This window comes from Microtus oregoni, unplaced genomic scaffold (assembly GCF_018167655.1).
Source record: "Microtus oregoni isolate MIOR12 unplaced genomic scaffold, Mior012 000014F_ref0000157, whole genome shotgun sequence".
NCBI classification, from domain to species: Eukaryota; Metazoa; Chordata; class Mammalia; order Rodentia; family Cricetidae; genus Microtus; species Microtus oregoni.
This window is the reverse complement of record NW_024543073.1, coordinates 44,755,258-44,772,655: the sequence shown is the minus strand read 5'-3', so window position 1 is coordinate 44,772,655 and position 17,398 is coordinate 44,755,258. Positions and strand designations below refer to the sequence as shown.

At 42.9% G+C, this 17,398-nt stretch overlaps 1 protein-coding gene across 1 annotated transcript in view; it reads right to left on the bottom strand.

Moving 5' to 3' along the window:
* Ttc29 (tetratricopeptide repeat domain 29) overlaps positions 1-17,139 on the bottom strand; it is a 127,295-nt gene extending 110,156 nt beyond the window's left edge. The window contains exons 1-4 of the mRNA XM_041663330.1: positions 17,067-17,139; positions 16,456-16,496; positions 11,486-11,583; positions 9,520-9,603 (exon numbers count right to left, since the gene is read on the bottom strand). Of these exons, the coding sequence (XP_041519264.1) occupies positions 9,520-9,603; positions 11,486-11,577 (176 nt within the window). The 5' untranslated portion in view covers positions 11,578-11,583; positions 16,456-16,496; positions 17,067-17,139. The remainder of the gene's footprint in view (positions 1-9,519; positions 9,604-11,485; positions 11,584-16,455; positions 16,497-17,066) is intronic.
* Between the last annotated feature and the right edge of the window lie 259 nt (positions 17,140-17,398).

Here is a 17,398-nt window from a genome sequence, read left to right as displayed (position 1 = left end):
TTCTCCCCACCTTAGCTCCCCTTGCCTTTTTGATGCTTGCTTGTTGCCGAGTGTCTCCCTGAAAGAGCACACACAGTGCCCATTGCCGAGTGTCTCCCTGTAAGAGCACACACAGTGCCCATTGCCGAGTGTCTCCCTGTACGTGTACACACAGTGCCCATTGCCGAGTGTCTCCCTGTAAGAGCACACACAGTGCCCATTGCCGAGTGTCTCCCTGTACGTGTACACACAGTGCCCATTGCCGAGTGTCTCCCTGTACGTGTACATACAGTGCCCATTGCCGAGTGTCTCCCTGTAATAGCACACACAATGCCCATTGCCGAGTGTCTCCCTGTACGTGTACACACAGTGCCCATTGCCGAGTGTCTCCCTGTACGTGCACATACAGTGCCCATTGCCGAGTGTCTCCCTGTAAGAGCGCACACAGTGCCCATTGCCGAGTGTCTCCCTGTACGTGTACATACAGTGCTCATTGCCAAGTGTCTCCCTGTACGTGTACATACAATTCCCATTGCCGAGTGTCTCCCTGTACATGCACATACAGTGCTTATAGATACTTAAAACAAAAGTTTAAAAGTTTAAAGACACAGAGTATTTCATTCTTCATTTGATGAATCAGTACAATCCTTATAGACATCCTAGGAGACCCTTTCTATCACTTTACCTATTTTTCCACATGAAGAGGCTGAGTTAGAGGAGATTAAGTGAGTTATCCAAATCCAGCCAGTTCTTTGTGAGTGTAGAGCCGGAAGTTAGTCCTGCATCAGGGTTTAATGTCTATCCTCTGCTCCAGTAAGCCTCTCACTGAACACACACACTCTTTCCTTTTCTATTTTACAAACTCTCAGTTTAGTTTTAAAATGCTAGCAGTGGTCCCCAAACTAATGGGTCACAATATATGGTTTATTAAGTAGTAACACTCAGGGAAATAAGGTCCATGTTTCTGATGGTCCACAGCTATTCAGAGAGCAGCAGCAAGAGCTTGGAGTTCTACTGTGTGGGTGAGAGCAGGGGCAAAGGAGGCCTCACAGTGAGAAACCAGTAGACCAAGGAGGAGGAGGAAAAGAAAGAGCTTCTCAGGCAATGAGGGAGAAGAGGGAATGGAAGGTGGTCCAGGCACAACACAGGTACCAGGCTCACAGAGTCCTCACCGCCTGTGAGCTGGGGCTGTCATGGGCCCCATAGGTGCACAAATAAACAAAGCATTGCCTCCATCCTGACAGAGCGTGGAGGAGGAAGCAGAACGGCAGCAACACTGCATTGGAAGTGCTGCGATGGGAGGAGGGCACAGATGAGCAGCAAGTTTACCTGATGTCACCAAGCCACTCAATGACACAAAGGGACCCTAAAGTCTAGGGCAAGTGTGGCAGTGCCCTCGGGATGGAAGATGAGAAGGATGAGCACTCAGTAAAGACCTGGGTAGCTTCCGAGTGAGGGTGGCATCAAGGAAAAAGGGTGGATCACAGAGCTGGAACCAGGATTCAAGTTCAGCTCTGGTCCTGATTACCTGGGTGACCTTGGTCAAGTAACTTCATACTTTTATTCTTGGTTATAGACAGAACTGACAGACATTTCTCCTAGGAGTAAAAGGACGAGTACAGACGACACATGTGAAACAGACCCAAACATTTCAAGTGCTCACTACAGCGGTTATTTTACAGCAGCGATTTCAGAGTGGGAATGGAAGGGCTTAGCAGGAAAGTGCAGGATATGCTTGGGGAAGAGCAGCCTGACGTGAAGGGCATTTATTAAGTGTCTACTGTTTGCTGCACATTGTTGGAGGAACGGGGACTCGGCTGGGAGGAAGACATTGCCCCAGCTGCTCAGGTGCGGTCAGCAGAGTCATTATCTCTTTCTGCCTTCCCTCATCCCTACATCCATCCTCTCACAATCTCCCATCAGCTCATCACGTTTCTCCTCTATTCCTCCCACCATTTCCTTTAACTCACCCTGCTCAGGCCACTCTCAGCTCTTGTCTGGGACCGCTCCGCAGAAAGACATGTGCGGAGCATAGCCGTTTTGAGCTCACTCTAGAATGAGGCACCACCTCCTTGCATCACCTCCTTGTAGAAAACACACCAAAAGTTTCCTAACAGATTTAGGATAAAGGTTAGTCTCCTCAGAAATTATTCTGAGGAAGGAACATCTGATCCCTCAAGAACAGTTTGCATGGAATGAGGAAAAAAAAAAACTACACAAAAGAAATTTGAAAAAATTCTTTCTCATTGATCACCTAAGAATTTTGGAAGATACTTTGATGATTAGTTAGTCAATTAATAAATGACTAAATGCATATATAATTCATTAGTTTTAATTAATTTAAGAACATTTTATTAGATTTAATTAATTTGGGGGCTGGGGATCAACATTGGTTAATTTCCAAACAATAAAAGTCATACATACCAAAAGTTAAAGCAGAACAAATACTAATAAGTGAAGGTATGATTGCAGTCTTCCTGAAATGTGTCATCCTTTCCTGTCTCGGGGAGGGGACTGGAAGGCCAGCAAAGCGGTGCACTGCTACCGACTCTTGACTTCATGAACATGGGACGCAAGGAGCTGGAGGAGGCTCCGGTGCCCGCCCTTTCCCGCCCCCCTTGCAGTGGGGGCTAATCCCTAGGGTGGGTTCTGGGAATTGATATCTCATTATTTAGCTTCTCTCTCGTTGGCTTTGATCATCTAACTGGAAAAGCACAAACAAGTCTATTCAATTAAAACCCCTCTAATTTCAAGTAATTTCTGAGTTGACTGCCTTGGCCCAATGACAGGTTTGCACTCTTCTTGATGGTGACATACATGAGTCTTTTCTAGATTTTAAAATGTTGGTTAGCCTAACTCTCATACCTGAATTAGTGGGGTACCTCTGTCTGCCTTACAAGAAAAGAACTACTGAATTTTGCCTGGGTTTGTGGCTCATAAAGAGGAAAAGGATGTGTTTTTCCATTTCTGGCTTTCCTGGATGTGTTTAATTTTAAGATATTTGTTAACCTAAAGAAAATGCTCAAAATTTATTGTATGATTTTTGAGTTATATACAGAAAATTAATATTATAAGTTAAACACAAGTCTGAAGATACATATTTACATAGAGACCAATATACACATATTTACAAACATGTACTTCACATGTGTGTATCTTGATAATTATCTTCCAGATGAAGAGCAATTGGACATTTCTAAATAATATAATTAAAAAACACTTTTTAAGTGGACAGACGGAGACAGACAGACACACACAATCGCACTGACTCCATTTCTGTGGAGACCGAGTACACAGAAGCATCCTTGTGAGCTGACAGTCTGTGTTGCCTTAAGCACTGAGAAGTGCCACGCTTGTCCTAATAACATCCCCGCTTTCCAACATAGAAAACCAGTGGGGCGAACGTGTGGGCCAGGAGAATGATATCTTTATAAGCACTGCGATGTCAATATTCTAGGGATTGTTTTTCAACCATGATAGAAATCTAAAATGTTCTGAATAGTTTTGAGTCTTCCCTGTTTTAATACTGACAGAATACAATATCAAAGACAAACCCTGCTTAACACCATGGTATCACCATTTACTCGGCAACTGACTTCTTTAGAAGTTTTAATTTGTTAACTGCCTTAGAGATCCTATTATCTTACAGAAGAGCAGTGTTTTAAAGGAAAACAAACTGATTTCACAAAAGAAACGAACAGGGCAGAGGACGAGCACACCTGGAGGAGTTTAAACTCCCGCTGTATGCTCTGAACTGTTAAATCCGGACTAACATCTAGTTCACATCTAGAGCCTCTGGTCGTTATGCAAACCCCGGACCTGATTGGTGGGCAACTGGCAAACCCGGAAAGCCTGTCTAGAAGGCTCTGAGATCCGGACGGAAGCCACCCAGTGAAAGGCTAATTTATTTGGCACCAACAGAAGTTACACAGCTCAGAATGAAGCAGGAAGCAGCTTTAAAACAATGTTTACTGCCCCCCTCATTGAGCCTGGAGTTTATCAGTTGATCCGGACTGGCTGGCTAGGGAGCTCCAGAGATTCTCCCCTGCTGGGACTGCCTGTGCTCAGTGCCACGTCTGACTTTACCTAGGTGCCGGGGTTGCAAACTCAGGATCTCATGCTTGTGCACCAAGCCCCTTACCAACCGAGCTGCCACCACAAACCTGCTTGCTATAGAAACGGACGTCCTCGCTGCCTTTCCTCCGACTCACAAATACCTAATGAGGCTCAGAGTCAGACACTCCCAAAGAAAGTGGCAGCTCAGAGAAGCACACGGGTCTAAATCTACCTTCTTTGTCCACATGCTAGGGTTTGGGATTTAAAACAGAAAATAATACAGAGCATATTAACAATATCTGTCCTCAAATGACTTTTGCTCATTTGTATCTTTACATACAATGTTACAAAAACTTCCCCTTGAGATTTTTATTCCTATCTATAGATGGCATTTTATTACTTAGCTTCATGGGGAATTAAGACATGATAATAAGTGATATTTTAAGTGTTTTTAGAAAAGCCACACTACATTCTGATAATATACATAAGTAAAAATCCAAAGTGCTCCAAGGGTTCTGATTCACCCATTGACAGCTGTTAAAAGATCAATATCAGTAAACCTATCACACAGACTGACGTAATAAAGCTGAGTTGCTATCAATATCAGTAAACCTATCACGCAGACTGACGTAATAAGGCTGAGTTGCTATCAATATCAGTAAACCTATCACGCAGACTGACATAATAAGGCTGAGTTGCTATCAAGTGCAAATGTGGATTATTTTGAATAATGCAATATCTAAGATATAGATAAAAAGGCCCACCTAACAGTTACTAAAGTAGAGGCTGGGGCAACAGCTCCGTGGTAAGAGTGCTGGCTGCTCTTGTAGAGAGTCCAGGTTCAGCTCCCAGCACCCACAACCCACAATGGTGGCTCATAGCCACCTGCACCTCCAGCGTCGGGATCCAAAGCCACAGGCTCTCTTTGGGTCTCACAGGTGTCTGCCAACACATACTCATCAGTATATTCACACAGAGATATACGCAAATTAAAAAACATAAGGCTGGGTATGATGGTGTGTGTGCCTTTAGGAACGGAGGCAGACAAGTCAAGAGTTCAAAGCCAGGCTCAGCTTCAGGTGTGTTCAAGCCCAGCTGGACTGTGAAAGGCCCAGCCTCAAGAGCTAGGATCCTGTCACTGAAGATACCACACACCTTGCTTGCAAGGTATAAAGGAACCCAGCAGGAACTGATCTGGAAGCTTCCTCCCTGCCTTTATAATGCTGGAAGGTGTCACACAGGCTGATGGGAAAGAAGGGCATCAGTGATCTTGTCCAGCTGGGAACCCTACGATTTACATCAACCCATCAAACAAAATGAGTGGAATGGGGGTAACCAACCACTGTCTGACTGCTGGTGTGGTCTGCTCCTCAAGAGAGAATTTATTCCTGGTACTGCAAACCTAATTAAAAACCCATGGCTGAGGATACCTTAAGCCCTCAGGGTAAGCGTGATACTGTTGATTACCTAGATTGTCATGGTCCCAAATGACCTTCTAAATAGTTACAATTATCCCCATAGACCAATGCCACTTTAATCCGAAAGGCTTCTCTTTGCAATAAATAGCAGTGAATGCAGGGGCTCCTGTCTGCTCAAGGTGCTGAGGATAAGTAACAGTTGAACGAGCAACACTAAAAAGACATTTATACTCTCGCTAAAGCTCAGGCAGCTCGAGATGGCAGGTGATGGGGTAGAACAAACATAAGAGTCAGAAGATAGGAAGGGCCATGATATTTTGTCTTCTAGGCGAGGCAAAGTTAGTCAACGCAATCATGACCCCACAGAAGCTGTGCTGGCTTGCAATGGACCAGCACAGGATCGGGCCCATCAACAGTCACTCATGGAAGAATTTAAAGGATTCTATCCTGTACCCATGGACTATTGGCAATTGGTGGCTTCTGAGGAAAGAGATGTCACTGTCTTTAGTTGTGTGCCCACTGAGAAGCCACTAGGCTCCAGCTATAGTTCCAGAGCCACGGCCACACATGATCCTGGGTAAACTCAGTAACTCTCAAACAAAACAACAACAAAGCCACAAGAATAAGGAGGAGATTTTCAGGAATGAGGGAAAGGGTAAAATGGTGGAGGTTCAGTAGAGAGGGTTATAAGAATTAGAATGCACACTATACATGTATGGTTTTCTCAAAGAGCAAGCTCAATAAAGATTTTAAAAAGCATACTGCAATTCCTTCTGTATGTATAGGTTAGATAAAGCCTGACTCCTTGCTTTGAACCATTCTACCCATTCCAAAGCAAAATATGATTTCTCTAGTGACAATTGTTCAATTACTCTGCTTGAGGACTTATTTAAACCACATTAGGAAACGGGGAAGAGGTCCTAAGCATGGGCACATTCAGAGTGACACGCCACATGGTAAGAAGGAGCATCAGCAATGAAGCCACAGCACAAGGACAGATGCAGCCAAACCAGGGCCATAGTCAGAGAGGCCAGCCAAGCCACAGCCACACGCAGCTTCAGACCTGCTGAGTTTAAGTGAGTCACAGAAGTAATGGAATGCTCTGTAGGAAATTTTAGAGAAAAGAGTGTCTAGATCATTTTTTTTTAAAGTTTCACTAGGTTTGGTAGAGTAGGAAGAGCAACTAGAAGATTGTGCTGGAGACCTTGGCGAGACGGGCAGTGAGATAATGGGGAGAAGTGCTGGGGCTTAGGGATATTTTACCTTGCTGCTGATGGGCATGGGGCTTGGTAAAGGCTGCCTTGCGGGACAACTGTAGGAGACTCCCAGAGCAGACTGTGGGACAGCAGTGTAAGAGAACCAAGACCCTAGTTTCAGGTTGCTGTAACCGTGTTTGAACAGTAGTGCCGTGGATTCAATGGAGAGGAAGAACTTGATGGTGTATACTGAAGGAGGACTGGGAGGAAGGGAGACAGATAGAAGGATCAAGAAGTACTTAGAACAAGAGTGGGACCTCCCCATCCACCACAATCAGGAGAGCCACCGCATAGCGTACGCATTTAGATGCGCATAAGCTGCTGCATTTGGGGGCATGTGCAAGAGGTCCTCTGGAAACAAGACAACACAGAGTATTAGGAGATCCTAAATCTAGTGTGTATCGAGTGTCATAGTGAGTAGACACAATGTTTTAGCATTCCAATGAAGAATAAGGCAGTAGAGGGAATTTGAGGTGTGCCTTACATGGCATGGCATACCTGCTCTACCTGCTGCCACCGTGCTGGTTACCCGTACCTTATCAGTCCGATCACTTTACTGTGCTATTCCTTGATAAGCTTCCTCCTGCCATCTCTATTGTTTCTGCTTTATCCTTGGTCTCTAGGTTGCACTTCCCAGTGCACCGGCACTCATCCGTAACATATCTGTCTATTACACATAGGTCTTAATATCTCAAATGCATGTTAAGACTTTGGGATAGGGTCAAGTATCTTACAGTAAAATGTCACTGTCTCTCCTGATGTGAAAAATCTCATATTAGATATGAGGTAAGTATTTAGTACCTGCTTGTTGACCAATTTATCTTTTTAGAGTTGAATGGCTAATAAAACGTTTTATGTAGCAATTCCTCAGCTAATAGAATATGCACAATTCTTCTCGGCACCTGCTGGGCATTTCTGGGAGATGCTGCAATCATTCATCAATTTTCTCCTTTATGTGTTATTCAATTAGTTTGTCTAGGGTGCAGCCTGGAAGGAGTATCAATCAAGAGCATAGTTGCGAGTTGTGTGCAAGCTCTCTGCACACTAATGGTCTGCATCTACTTCTAGCAGGAAAGGCTTCTGTGACTCACATGCAGGCTCAGCTTTGAGGAGGAGGCAATATGAGAGACTCAGAATTGCCCAGTGCTACTGTTTTCAGTAACACAGTGATGAATTTGAAATCTATCTGGTGATGTACTTAGTGAAAGAGTGATAGCGCTGCTAGAATTAGCCAAGAGTAATAAACATTGTCTATCTTGGACTCTCTTGGGTTGAACGGTCTGCAAAGTGTTCATGTGCACACAATTTCTACTGTGTTGACTTTTGCAAATTATATATATTTAATTCTTATTTTAATTCTTAACACTTAGGCACAACTCAGCTATTTGAACATAATTATACTTAAGTAAGTATGCAAGTATTTTATATATATATATATATATATATATATATATATATACATATATATTTCTTAAAGTTAGTAACCACACTATCATACAATAATAACCTTTAATTTTTTTCAACAGGTTACCAAGGCAAGCTAATGAGTTATCAATCCAAGTAACAATCAAACATCCCAATTGCACACAACACTCTTTAGAACAGCTTTGTTAACTATTGTAATTTTTAAAGTTATTTTTAGACAGTGTCTCAAGGTAGTCCAGGCAATCCTCCAATTCTCTAAGTAATAAAGGATAGACTTGAACTCCTGATCTTCCTGCCTTTTACTCCTGAGTGCTGGGATTTACAGGCATGGGTCTCCCACCATGCCTGCTTCATTCTGGCTGGGGATTGAACCAAGAGCTTCGTGCATGCTAGGCAAGCACTCTGTCAACCGAACCATTCCCCCAGTACAATTATTATAAAATTTTGTCATTCTATGCTGGAGTTATTGACAAGATGAGCTATTTTGTTTGTTTATGCAATACTCATGTTGGCAAAAGTCAAATCAAACATAATGAAATGTATTAAGAGACAAAATTTTGTATTGTATATAACCCATGACAAAAACATTATTAGGCATATTTTTTGATTGAATTTGCATTAAGCAATATGCTGGGAGAATCTTTTAAAAACATTTGCATTAAGCATTACAGAAGAAATCTAGTGAATTCAGTGTGGTGCATATAACCCTTTGGAGACGCTAATCTTCAGTCCTTGTGCCTAACAGCTAACCCTGGACGTGAGCAACCTTAAGGCTCTCCAACTGTTCTTTAAGATTTCTATCTATTCCTCAAACATACATGGATTTTTTTTATACTGCTATTCCTCCCATAGATTAGATTCTGGCTAGTGATAAAATAGCAGTGTTCATATTGTTCATTAAAAGACTAAATCCAGACAATTTAAAAGAAATTTTACATTTAAAAACAAACTGCTATCCATTGACACTTTTGAGGGTTTTTGGACAGAGGAAACAAAATATACCACTAAGAATTCTTTTTTACCTTTTAAATTACCAATAAAAAATATACATCTTTCTCTGAAAACTCTTTTCTTCCCCACAGAAGCAACATACCCTAAAATGGAGATTAATAAGCAATTAATGGCTCATACTTAACTCAATATTGCAAATGTGCTGGTATAATATCTTGCTAAATATAAGAATTTTGAGAGCCCGAAAATTAAAGACTTTGATGTGTGTAAGATCAATAGACGTGACTTATCACTATTTAATATCAGTTTTAATTTTTAAATGCCATGTTCCAGTGGAAAAAAGTTTACTGCACAGGAAAATTGAAATTTCAAAAAAGAATTCAGACAAAAGAAATAAACTTTATATTAAAGCCCCGTTAAGAGGTCAGACTTACGCAGCAACCTCTTCCTTCGACAGGCCTTTGAAATTCTGCTCCAGGTAATGATCTATGTCGTCTTTCTCTTTGATCAATCGAGCCCTAAATGATATGGAAAAAAATAATAAAATATCGGCTGACCAAGTTGAAGAGCTTCTAAACGCACAAAACAGTACTAGAAGGGAAGTTGTTTTCGGCAGATATAGCATCGGCGGTGAACGCTCTGCCCCAGCTGTAACCTAAAGTTGTTAAGGTCATTTCCAAAACCTTCACGGTAAGAAGTTAGGGAAGAGTAGATCCAGCGGGTAGAGGGAGACACATCAACATAGCAACAGGTCACGTGCTCGAGTAGTGGCGTTTTCTCGCAAAGCTTGCACTGTCTTCCATCTCACTCATGGATTTTGCTGCACAACCCTCTTCGCTGTTTTCTTTGGTACAGGACCTTGAGTCAAAAACTACTGATTATACAAATGTGTTAGACATGAGTGTTCCAAACACTAGCAAAGTTTTCGCTGGAATGCTCTTTGAAAAGGTCATTTTCCCCACTTGTTCTGTTTGTTTTGTTCTTTTTGTTTCCGACAGCTCTCACTGGACACCCAGTCCTGTCAACCGGCTGCCTCAGCCTCCAGGCACTGGTCAGTTCCAAGTGTGCCCCATCATGCCTTATTAAGAACTTGCTTGTGTTTTTTTCTTAAATCATACATACATCTCTAACTATTGAGGTTCAAGACACAAACAATTTAAAAGAGACTTCATTTAAAAATGTGTTCATTATTAGCACCTATATTTTTTTTAAACAAAAGTGCGTTAAATCCCCAGAACCTGTGTGGATGGTGCTAAACGTCCCCAAACAGTAATGATTTACTTAGAGTTTTTATTAAAGAATGTTTGTAAAAACTTTTTCCCAAATAGTAACCATGAAAAAATTTTCTTTAATTAAGATTCTTCGTAAAATCCATCTTATTTTTAGGAAGTGAGATCAGTTGTGTTTATTGTTCACTTAGAAAATAGTATGTATCTGTAATCTTAATCACTGAAAAGTAAGCAAGACGGAGCAAGCTTTTCAAATTTTGTAAATATTTCAAAAATTAAACACACAAAAGTATGTCTACATGCACTATTGAAAGATTTCTTACCTTCCTAAAGCCAAGTATTTGATTTACAGTTTTAAAGGAATATTTATGTTGGTTTGGTTATGAATATGCTTTGGTTCAGGGGCTTTGGTCTTTCTAGGAAATACTAAAAGTGAGACGTGATAACAAAGAAATCTTGCAATAATTTGATTGTCATACTTTGCAGGAATTGACACAATGCATAAAAAGAAAATGGCAAAGGGTCCATCTGCAAGGTCTTTCTCGTTATTAGCCATGTGAGCATTTCTAAGAGTCAGTACCCTGACAAGAGGCAACTGGGAAGTATCTCAGGATCTGTTAATAACCGGAAATATGATAACTGAACCAATTTCTTCTTCTGCATTTTGTGACAGCTCCAGCAGCTTGGGAGCCGTCCTCAGCATCCTCAGATCCTCAGCATCCTCAGCAGCAGCAGTAGAGGGTGCATTTTCAGAGTCCATTGTCATTTCATGAGCTAAATCCTGCCTGCCAATGTAGCCTATTTGGAAGCAATTTCCTATTTAAATAACTCCCCAAAACAGAAGTCAGCCCGTAAGACTTTGTCTCCATCTTAAAGCTTCTGCTTCAGTCCCTCTGTGCCTATATCAAAAAGAAAACATCTTAAAATTCTGTAGAAAACATAAAATAATTTCATAGGAAATAAAATTATTAAATGACCACCAGCCTGGTAAACACTGTTTATATTTGAGCAAGATTCATTAAGCCTTTCAAAACAATGAATTTGAACATTTGACTATATAATGTATTAATCTTTTCCTTATGAAATTGCAATTTTTGAGATGTGCTATTGACAGCCATGATTGCAGAAACTGTACTCTGAAGGATGAGAAAGGAGAAGCAGGGACGCATACCTTGGAATTGTTCCTGGAGAGCATGGCAGTTTCTGCCTGGCCAAGACAGCAAGCCTTGTACTTGCCATAGGAACTGGGGGTAAGGTGGTCATTGGTGACTGCAAAATGGAAGCAGAAATGATTGTTTTAATAGGATAAATCTTTAAAGAATCTACGAAGACAAGATATCATTAGCAATGAATTAGGTGTTGTCTGAGGTGAGGATGCCTCTCTACGTCAAACTACTGCTTTTGTTAGGCAGGAAAGCTACTGAGAGAGTGGATTCCTCAGGCTGCGTCTCTCACCCCTCCACTGTCTGTCTTTCGCACAATCTTCTGTACCTCTACCCCAAAGTGGCTTAGGAGAGAATCCATAAGTGCATTGATGGTTCAGCTTTGTAGATCGTTCTATTAAGGGACATGGTAACAATGCAAGAATGAGGTCACTGGGTTTTGCGATTCATGCTTTACTTTCCTGTCACGACCGATGATGGAGATTAGGTCAGATTTTGCTGTTTTCTAGAAACCTCAACACTCACAAATAAAGGTTTCCCTTTAAAGTGATAGATGCTAAGACTGATACCCAGGAAGAAGGCAGCTTCCCTGAGGAGGCAGACAGCTAAACCACATAATCATTTCAAAACGCATTGGCTGAAAAGTTGTTTAAAACCACTTTCTCTCTCACACCTAGCTTTTCTTTGACCCTAAATCACTGGAACCTCTTCTGTATGTTAGAAGCTTAAGTAACCCAACTAAGGACAAGGCTCATCTCCACTCTTGTGTGGTGGCCAGGGCCACCAGCGGGGACCCCAGGCAGAGCTGTCCTCCAGAGCACACACATGTAATGTGGTCATACATTTTTGGTTTTCTCATTGCATAGCAGCCTCAGAATTTCTGAGGGACAACACAGGACTCCAAAGGCAAGTATCCCAAAGAAATAAAGCCAAATCTCTCTTAGGTTGGGCCCGCAGTCCTCATAGCATCACTTCCAGTAGAGACAAGCCTGTCCAGACACAGGTCATGTGAATGCAGAACCAGTCACCCGAGGGAGACTGTCACTCCTACTTAAAGAAAAGAAAGGGGTGGAGGGAAAGAGAGACGGCAGCCTTTTCCCGAAGCACATTATGCCGTAGTTGCGAGCATTGAGAAAGGAATACCAATCAGGTTACTGAAACTTTGTCCCCAGAGAAAGCAAGGTGGATCAGGCTGTGGTGGTGCACATCTTTAGTTCCAGCATTTGGGAGGCATAGGAAGGCAGATCTCTGAGTTCGAGGCCAGCCTGGTCTATAAAGTGAGTTTCAGGACAGCCAAGGCTACACAGAGAAAACCATGCTTTGAAGAAAGGGAAGAAAAACGAGCAAGGTGGGTCCTGGTGTCTGGAGGACCCACAGTAGAGAGTGTCCATTGTGATGAGGGTCTCAGCCGCAGAGTCCACCCTCTACCTAAATAGAGAGACATTAAAAAGGCCAGATACTTTTTGTGCCATAACTACCATGTGCACCAGCTTTGACTCCTCCCATCACCAGCTATCTGGAAGACTGCATCAAAGCTTCAAATCGCTTGCCACCAGCATTGTATACCCGTGTGATCTGTAGTAAAACTATCCAGTTAGGCCTTGAATGTTCAACAGATTATCCACTGAGCCACTATTTTGGGATAGGCACTGTCCTAGGTACTGAAGACACAACATCCAGCAAAAAGACAAAGATCTCTGATCTCATGGAATTTCCATTATGGAAACGGATATTGAGAAAAGCAGACATCAGTTACATAAGCAAAATAGACCACAGTATGGCAATAAAAAGACCTCGTAGGAAAATTACAAAACAAATGTTAAGCAATAGCAGAGGGTAAGTAAGATGAGAAGGCAATGAAGCCAACATTTAGGGAGGCAGAGTGCTAAGTCGCTATAGAAACTGTCAGGTTTTCCTGACTGACATAAGAATTGTTTTGGGTACTCTTTCTGCTGTAGGTCCTCCAGATGCCAGGATCCACCCTGCTTCTGGTGGGACAACACAATCTCAAGCTCACTTTGAAAAATTTACCCTGGCCTCTCCCGAGGTCATAGAGAAACAAACGCTGGGATGCAGAACGGGTGCCGTGGAGGCTGCTGGGGATGTGGCAGGAGAGGTTGGAAGGGAGAAGCAGAACTGAGAGATGCTGTCAGACATCCACACAGTGGAGTTCTATAGTATCGTGACACTCTAGGGCTGGGGTACGAGGAGGAAACTCTAAAATTTGAGGGGAAATCTTGTGAAAGTCAATATTGATAGTGTTTGTCTCAAGTTCCTAAAAAGGATGGTAACTTTGGACTAAAATATTTTTACATAATTAAAGGGAAAATTTAAATACAGATTAGTGTTTCATTTTTGATACACTAGAATCCTATTACCCTGTTTATGCAGACTTGATTAACTGCATGAATCAAAAGGCAACTTTTTCTATGCATTTGTAGCCTGTGCATAATATGCAGTTAAAACACAGTCTAAACACAAAGTATTGTTTTTTTTTTCTGCAGAATAGGCACCAGAAGTGGATATTATTACAAGGGATAACTTTATAATACAATGACCTAACTCTCTTGTAACTTAAAAAGATCTGATTTTTTTCTGATCAAATGTTATATCAATAAGTTGGTTTATCTGGATGCCCAGAACTTATTCAATCAAAGTCTTACACATACATGTGTTAAGGAGTTTTGACTAGCATAGGAAAGCTCTCATGGATGTGTTTGAATGAATACACAAAGGCTCCTCAAACCCGATTTCCAGAAGCTTACTCCAGAATCTATGAAGCATTTCTTCCAGAGTATTCAGTACTACAGAATAAATGGGAATGTACTTAGTCTCGGTTCCCATCGATGCCCAGCACATTTCTAAGAGAGACAACAACTAGCCCTTGCTCTGTTCACCCTGAGGCCCTATCCTGCTTTCCAGAATGTTATAGGATGGGAACTAGAGCCTTGGGGTCTTCACAGTTCCAGAAATCTTTAAAGGATTCACGGAGAGCTTCTCAAATGCTGGGAAGACTCAGCTATGTGCAGGCAGATGGTGCAGCCTCCAGCCAGCATATATCCTCGTCACCCCTCAAATAAGGTCTTCCAGTATATTATACAAAACCAAAAGGGTTAGCTGAAGTTTGCAAGGCAATATAAGCTTATAATGAAGCCAAATGCGAATGATATACATGGAAAAGAATGTGTCTTCTTTGTCACACAGATCAACTGCGATTTTTTTTCCCTTCAAATTCGAAGTCAATGTTTCCCACCATTAAAGTTTCAGCTGCCAGTTCCTTCATTTTGCTCTCCTCTGATCTGAGAACATGAGCAGCGGGAACACCTTTACTCTTAAATTTAGTTTAATGTAAGTATTGCAAGCCCTGCTGGCAAGCCTCAAGGCACAAACTCTGAATGAGGGGTGGTCAGAGCTGAATTATAAAGTGGGGAAAAAAGTTATTAACTGCATGTTGGAAAAATGTTGCTCAACCCATCTGTCCTGGAAAGTTGGAAGATAAGCATTAGGGTGGATGTCTAGCAGCCTCTCTCCTTGTACTGAGCCCACACCCTACTTTGTTTATGGTTTAGGCAAAGGTGTTTTGTTTATTATAATCAATGTGTGGTCACCGCTGTATTTATTTATGCAATAAATAGTGTGTAGCTTGAACCACATCTTCATGTGGGATTTGAAATATACTCAGTATGCAGTGTGATCCTGGGCCAAATTCTCTTCCTAGGTTACAGTCCTCCCTTTCATGTTTGGCCTCATAAGTTTGGGCTTATTGATGCTGACATTTATTAAAGCAGGAAGTAGCTGCATTGTCATAAGGAATGAGGGCTGAGGAGACCCGAAGTCGGGGGGGAAATGCCAGTGTGTCAGGGAGCTATCATACATAACCCCATACAAAAAGGTGGGGTGTTGTTTGTAGAGTGACAGAAGCTTCTTGTTCACTGTGAACGTGACTTGAGTCATTCCCCATCATTCCCAGCCTTTGGTGTTCTAACTTCAACTCAGTAATGAGGGATTTAGTCCGCTCCTGCTGTGCACCACCTGCCTAGGTCAGCAGCAGAGATGGAAGTCATTCCCAACCCCTTGGTCTACCCCAATCCGTGCCCACAGAAGAAAGCTGCAAGAAGGGCAGTCGCTCAGGAAAGGGAGAAGGAAGTGACCAAGATGTGCTGAGCCCCTGGAACCCAGTTCAGGCAGTGCATGAGGAGGACCCAGGGGCATCACCCCTCCCTCCGGTGCCTGCGGATGTGGCACCACAGGGGCCAAGACAAAGATCAAAAGGTCGCCTGAAGCCATTCCACAGTTGGTATTCAGAAAAGATTTGGCACATTCTTTGATCTGCTGGTTGGCGCTCACATCAGCCACAGTTACAGCCTCCACGTTTGGCCCCACATACTAAGACAAATGAGAATGGAGAAGCAGAGGATGAAAGGCTTGGGAGCCTGGGTCAGGCCGAACGTGTCCTACGGTGTGAGTGGAAGTTTCTGGACCCAAGTGAAACTTCAAAGGGTAACCCTCCTGCCCGCTCCCCCTTGACCTGTCCCCAAAGGAGACACAAAGGAGGGCAGGTGACTGCATCCGCAGAGGCTGCTTAGAGAAGGCTGTGCGTGAATGACAAGACCTCCAGGTCCAATCGCTGTACAGCGAAAACAGAGGTGTGAGAAGCAAAGACGACAACTCCAGCAAGCAAGTTTATTGTGTACCACCGAGAAAACGCAAAATATATGATTCGGAACATTGTATATAAGAGTTCTTTTGCTACAAAAGATGAAAGAAACGGCAGGATACATTTAGTAGTTTATACCTCTCACAAGAGTGAAAAACAAGTTTACATAAATAAGTTTAAAACGTTTGGACACTCTTAGCACCTTGTGGTGGACAATTGTTGTGAAATAAGTAGCAATCACACATTTCCCACCGCCTGACATTTATTAGTGACTCAATCAAAGCATCAAGTAGAAGGGAGGACATATTTCATCCAACTTACATTTGCAGATAATGGATCTCTCTGAGCCCTCGGGTGCCAGTCTGCAAAATCAATAAGCAAAGTACAAAAGCAAAGGAAAAAGAAAAAAAATTACTCAGTAAAATACTTCTTCTGTACTCCCCAAATCAAGAAACAAAACTCACCCAGACGGGTGAAAAAGAAAATTAGTAAAAGTAGCCAGTATATATTTAGAACTGAAAACTGAAACGCCCCAATTAGTCGCTATGAAACTATTTACTAACTCAACAAAAAGCCCCCCTCCACCCCCCCCAAACAGCAGAACTACGTGTGTGTTGACGCAGATCAACTCAAACGTGCTTTAGGATAGCCGCCTCTTTCCCTCGCAACTGTTTTTGACTACAACTGGGCACGGAGCAAGCCTTCAGCTCGGCTTCCGCCCACCTCTAAACAGGCTGGTGTGCCTGGTCCCGCATCTGTTTGTCTTTTCTTAGCGGGCCGGGTGGTCTCACTCCTCTAGAGAGAGGGTTGTGTCTGCAGGTGGATCTCGGGAAGCTGCAGGCCCAGTAATGGAGGAAGGGGTCCTGGGAAGAAAGAGCAGCTCGTTCTCCCGGGGGATGACCGGGTCCTGTCTCCAGCCTTGTCCCACAAACCTCAGAAAACTGGGCTCTGGGGATAACTGAGTCTCTGTGTCCCCCGACGAAACTCCTGCAGGCTGGGGTGCTGGGCGCCCCCTTGGCCTCTCTTCCCAGGTTAGTGACCTGGCTAAGTGCAGCCACGGGACGCAGAGAGCGTCTCCGGGGCAACGGAGGGGCGCGGCAGGACGGGAGGGGGCGGAGTTAGGCTAAAATGGCCTTTGGGATTGGGTAGCTCCCAGACTCTTTGAGCACAGGGGTGATGCATGGAGGGGGAGGATTGTTGATGAGTGGGCGTGGCCTGCAGGAGGAGCTCGGTCTTTAAGTGGACCTAACAGAGAAATCTCTAC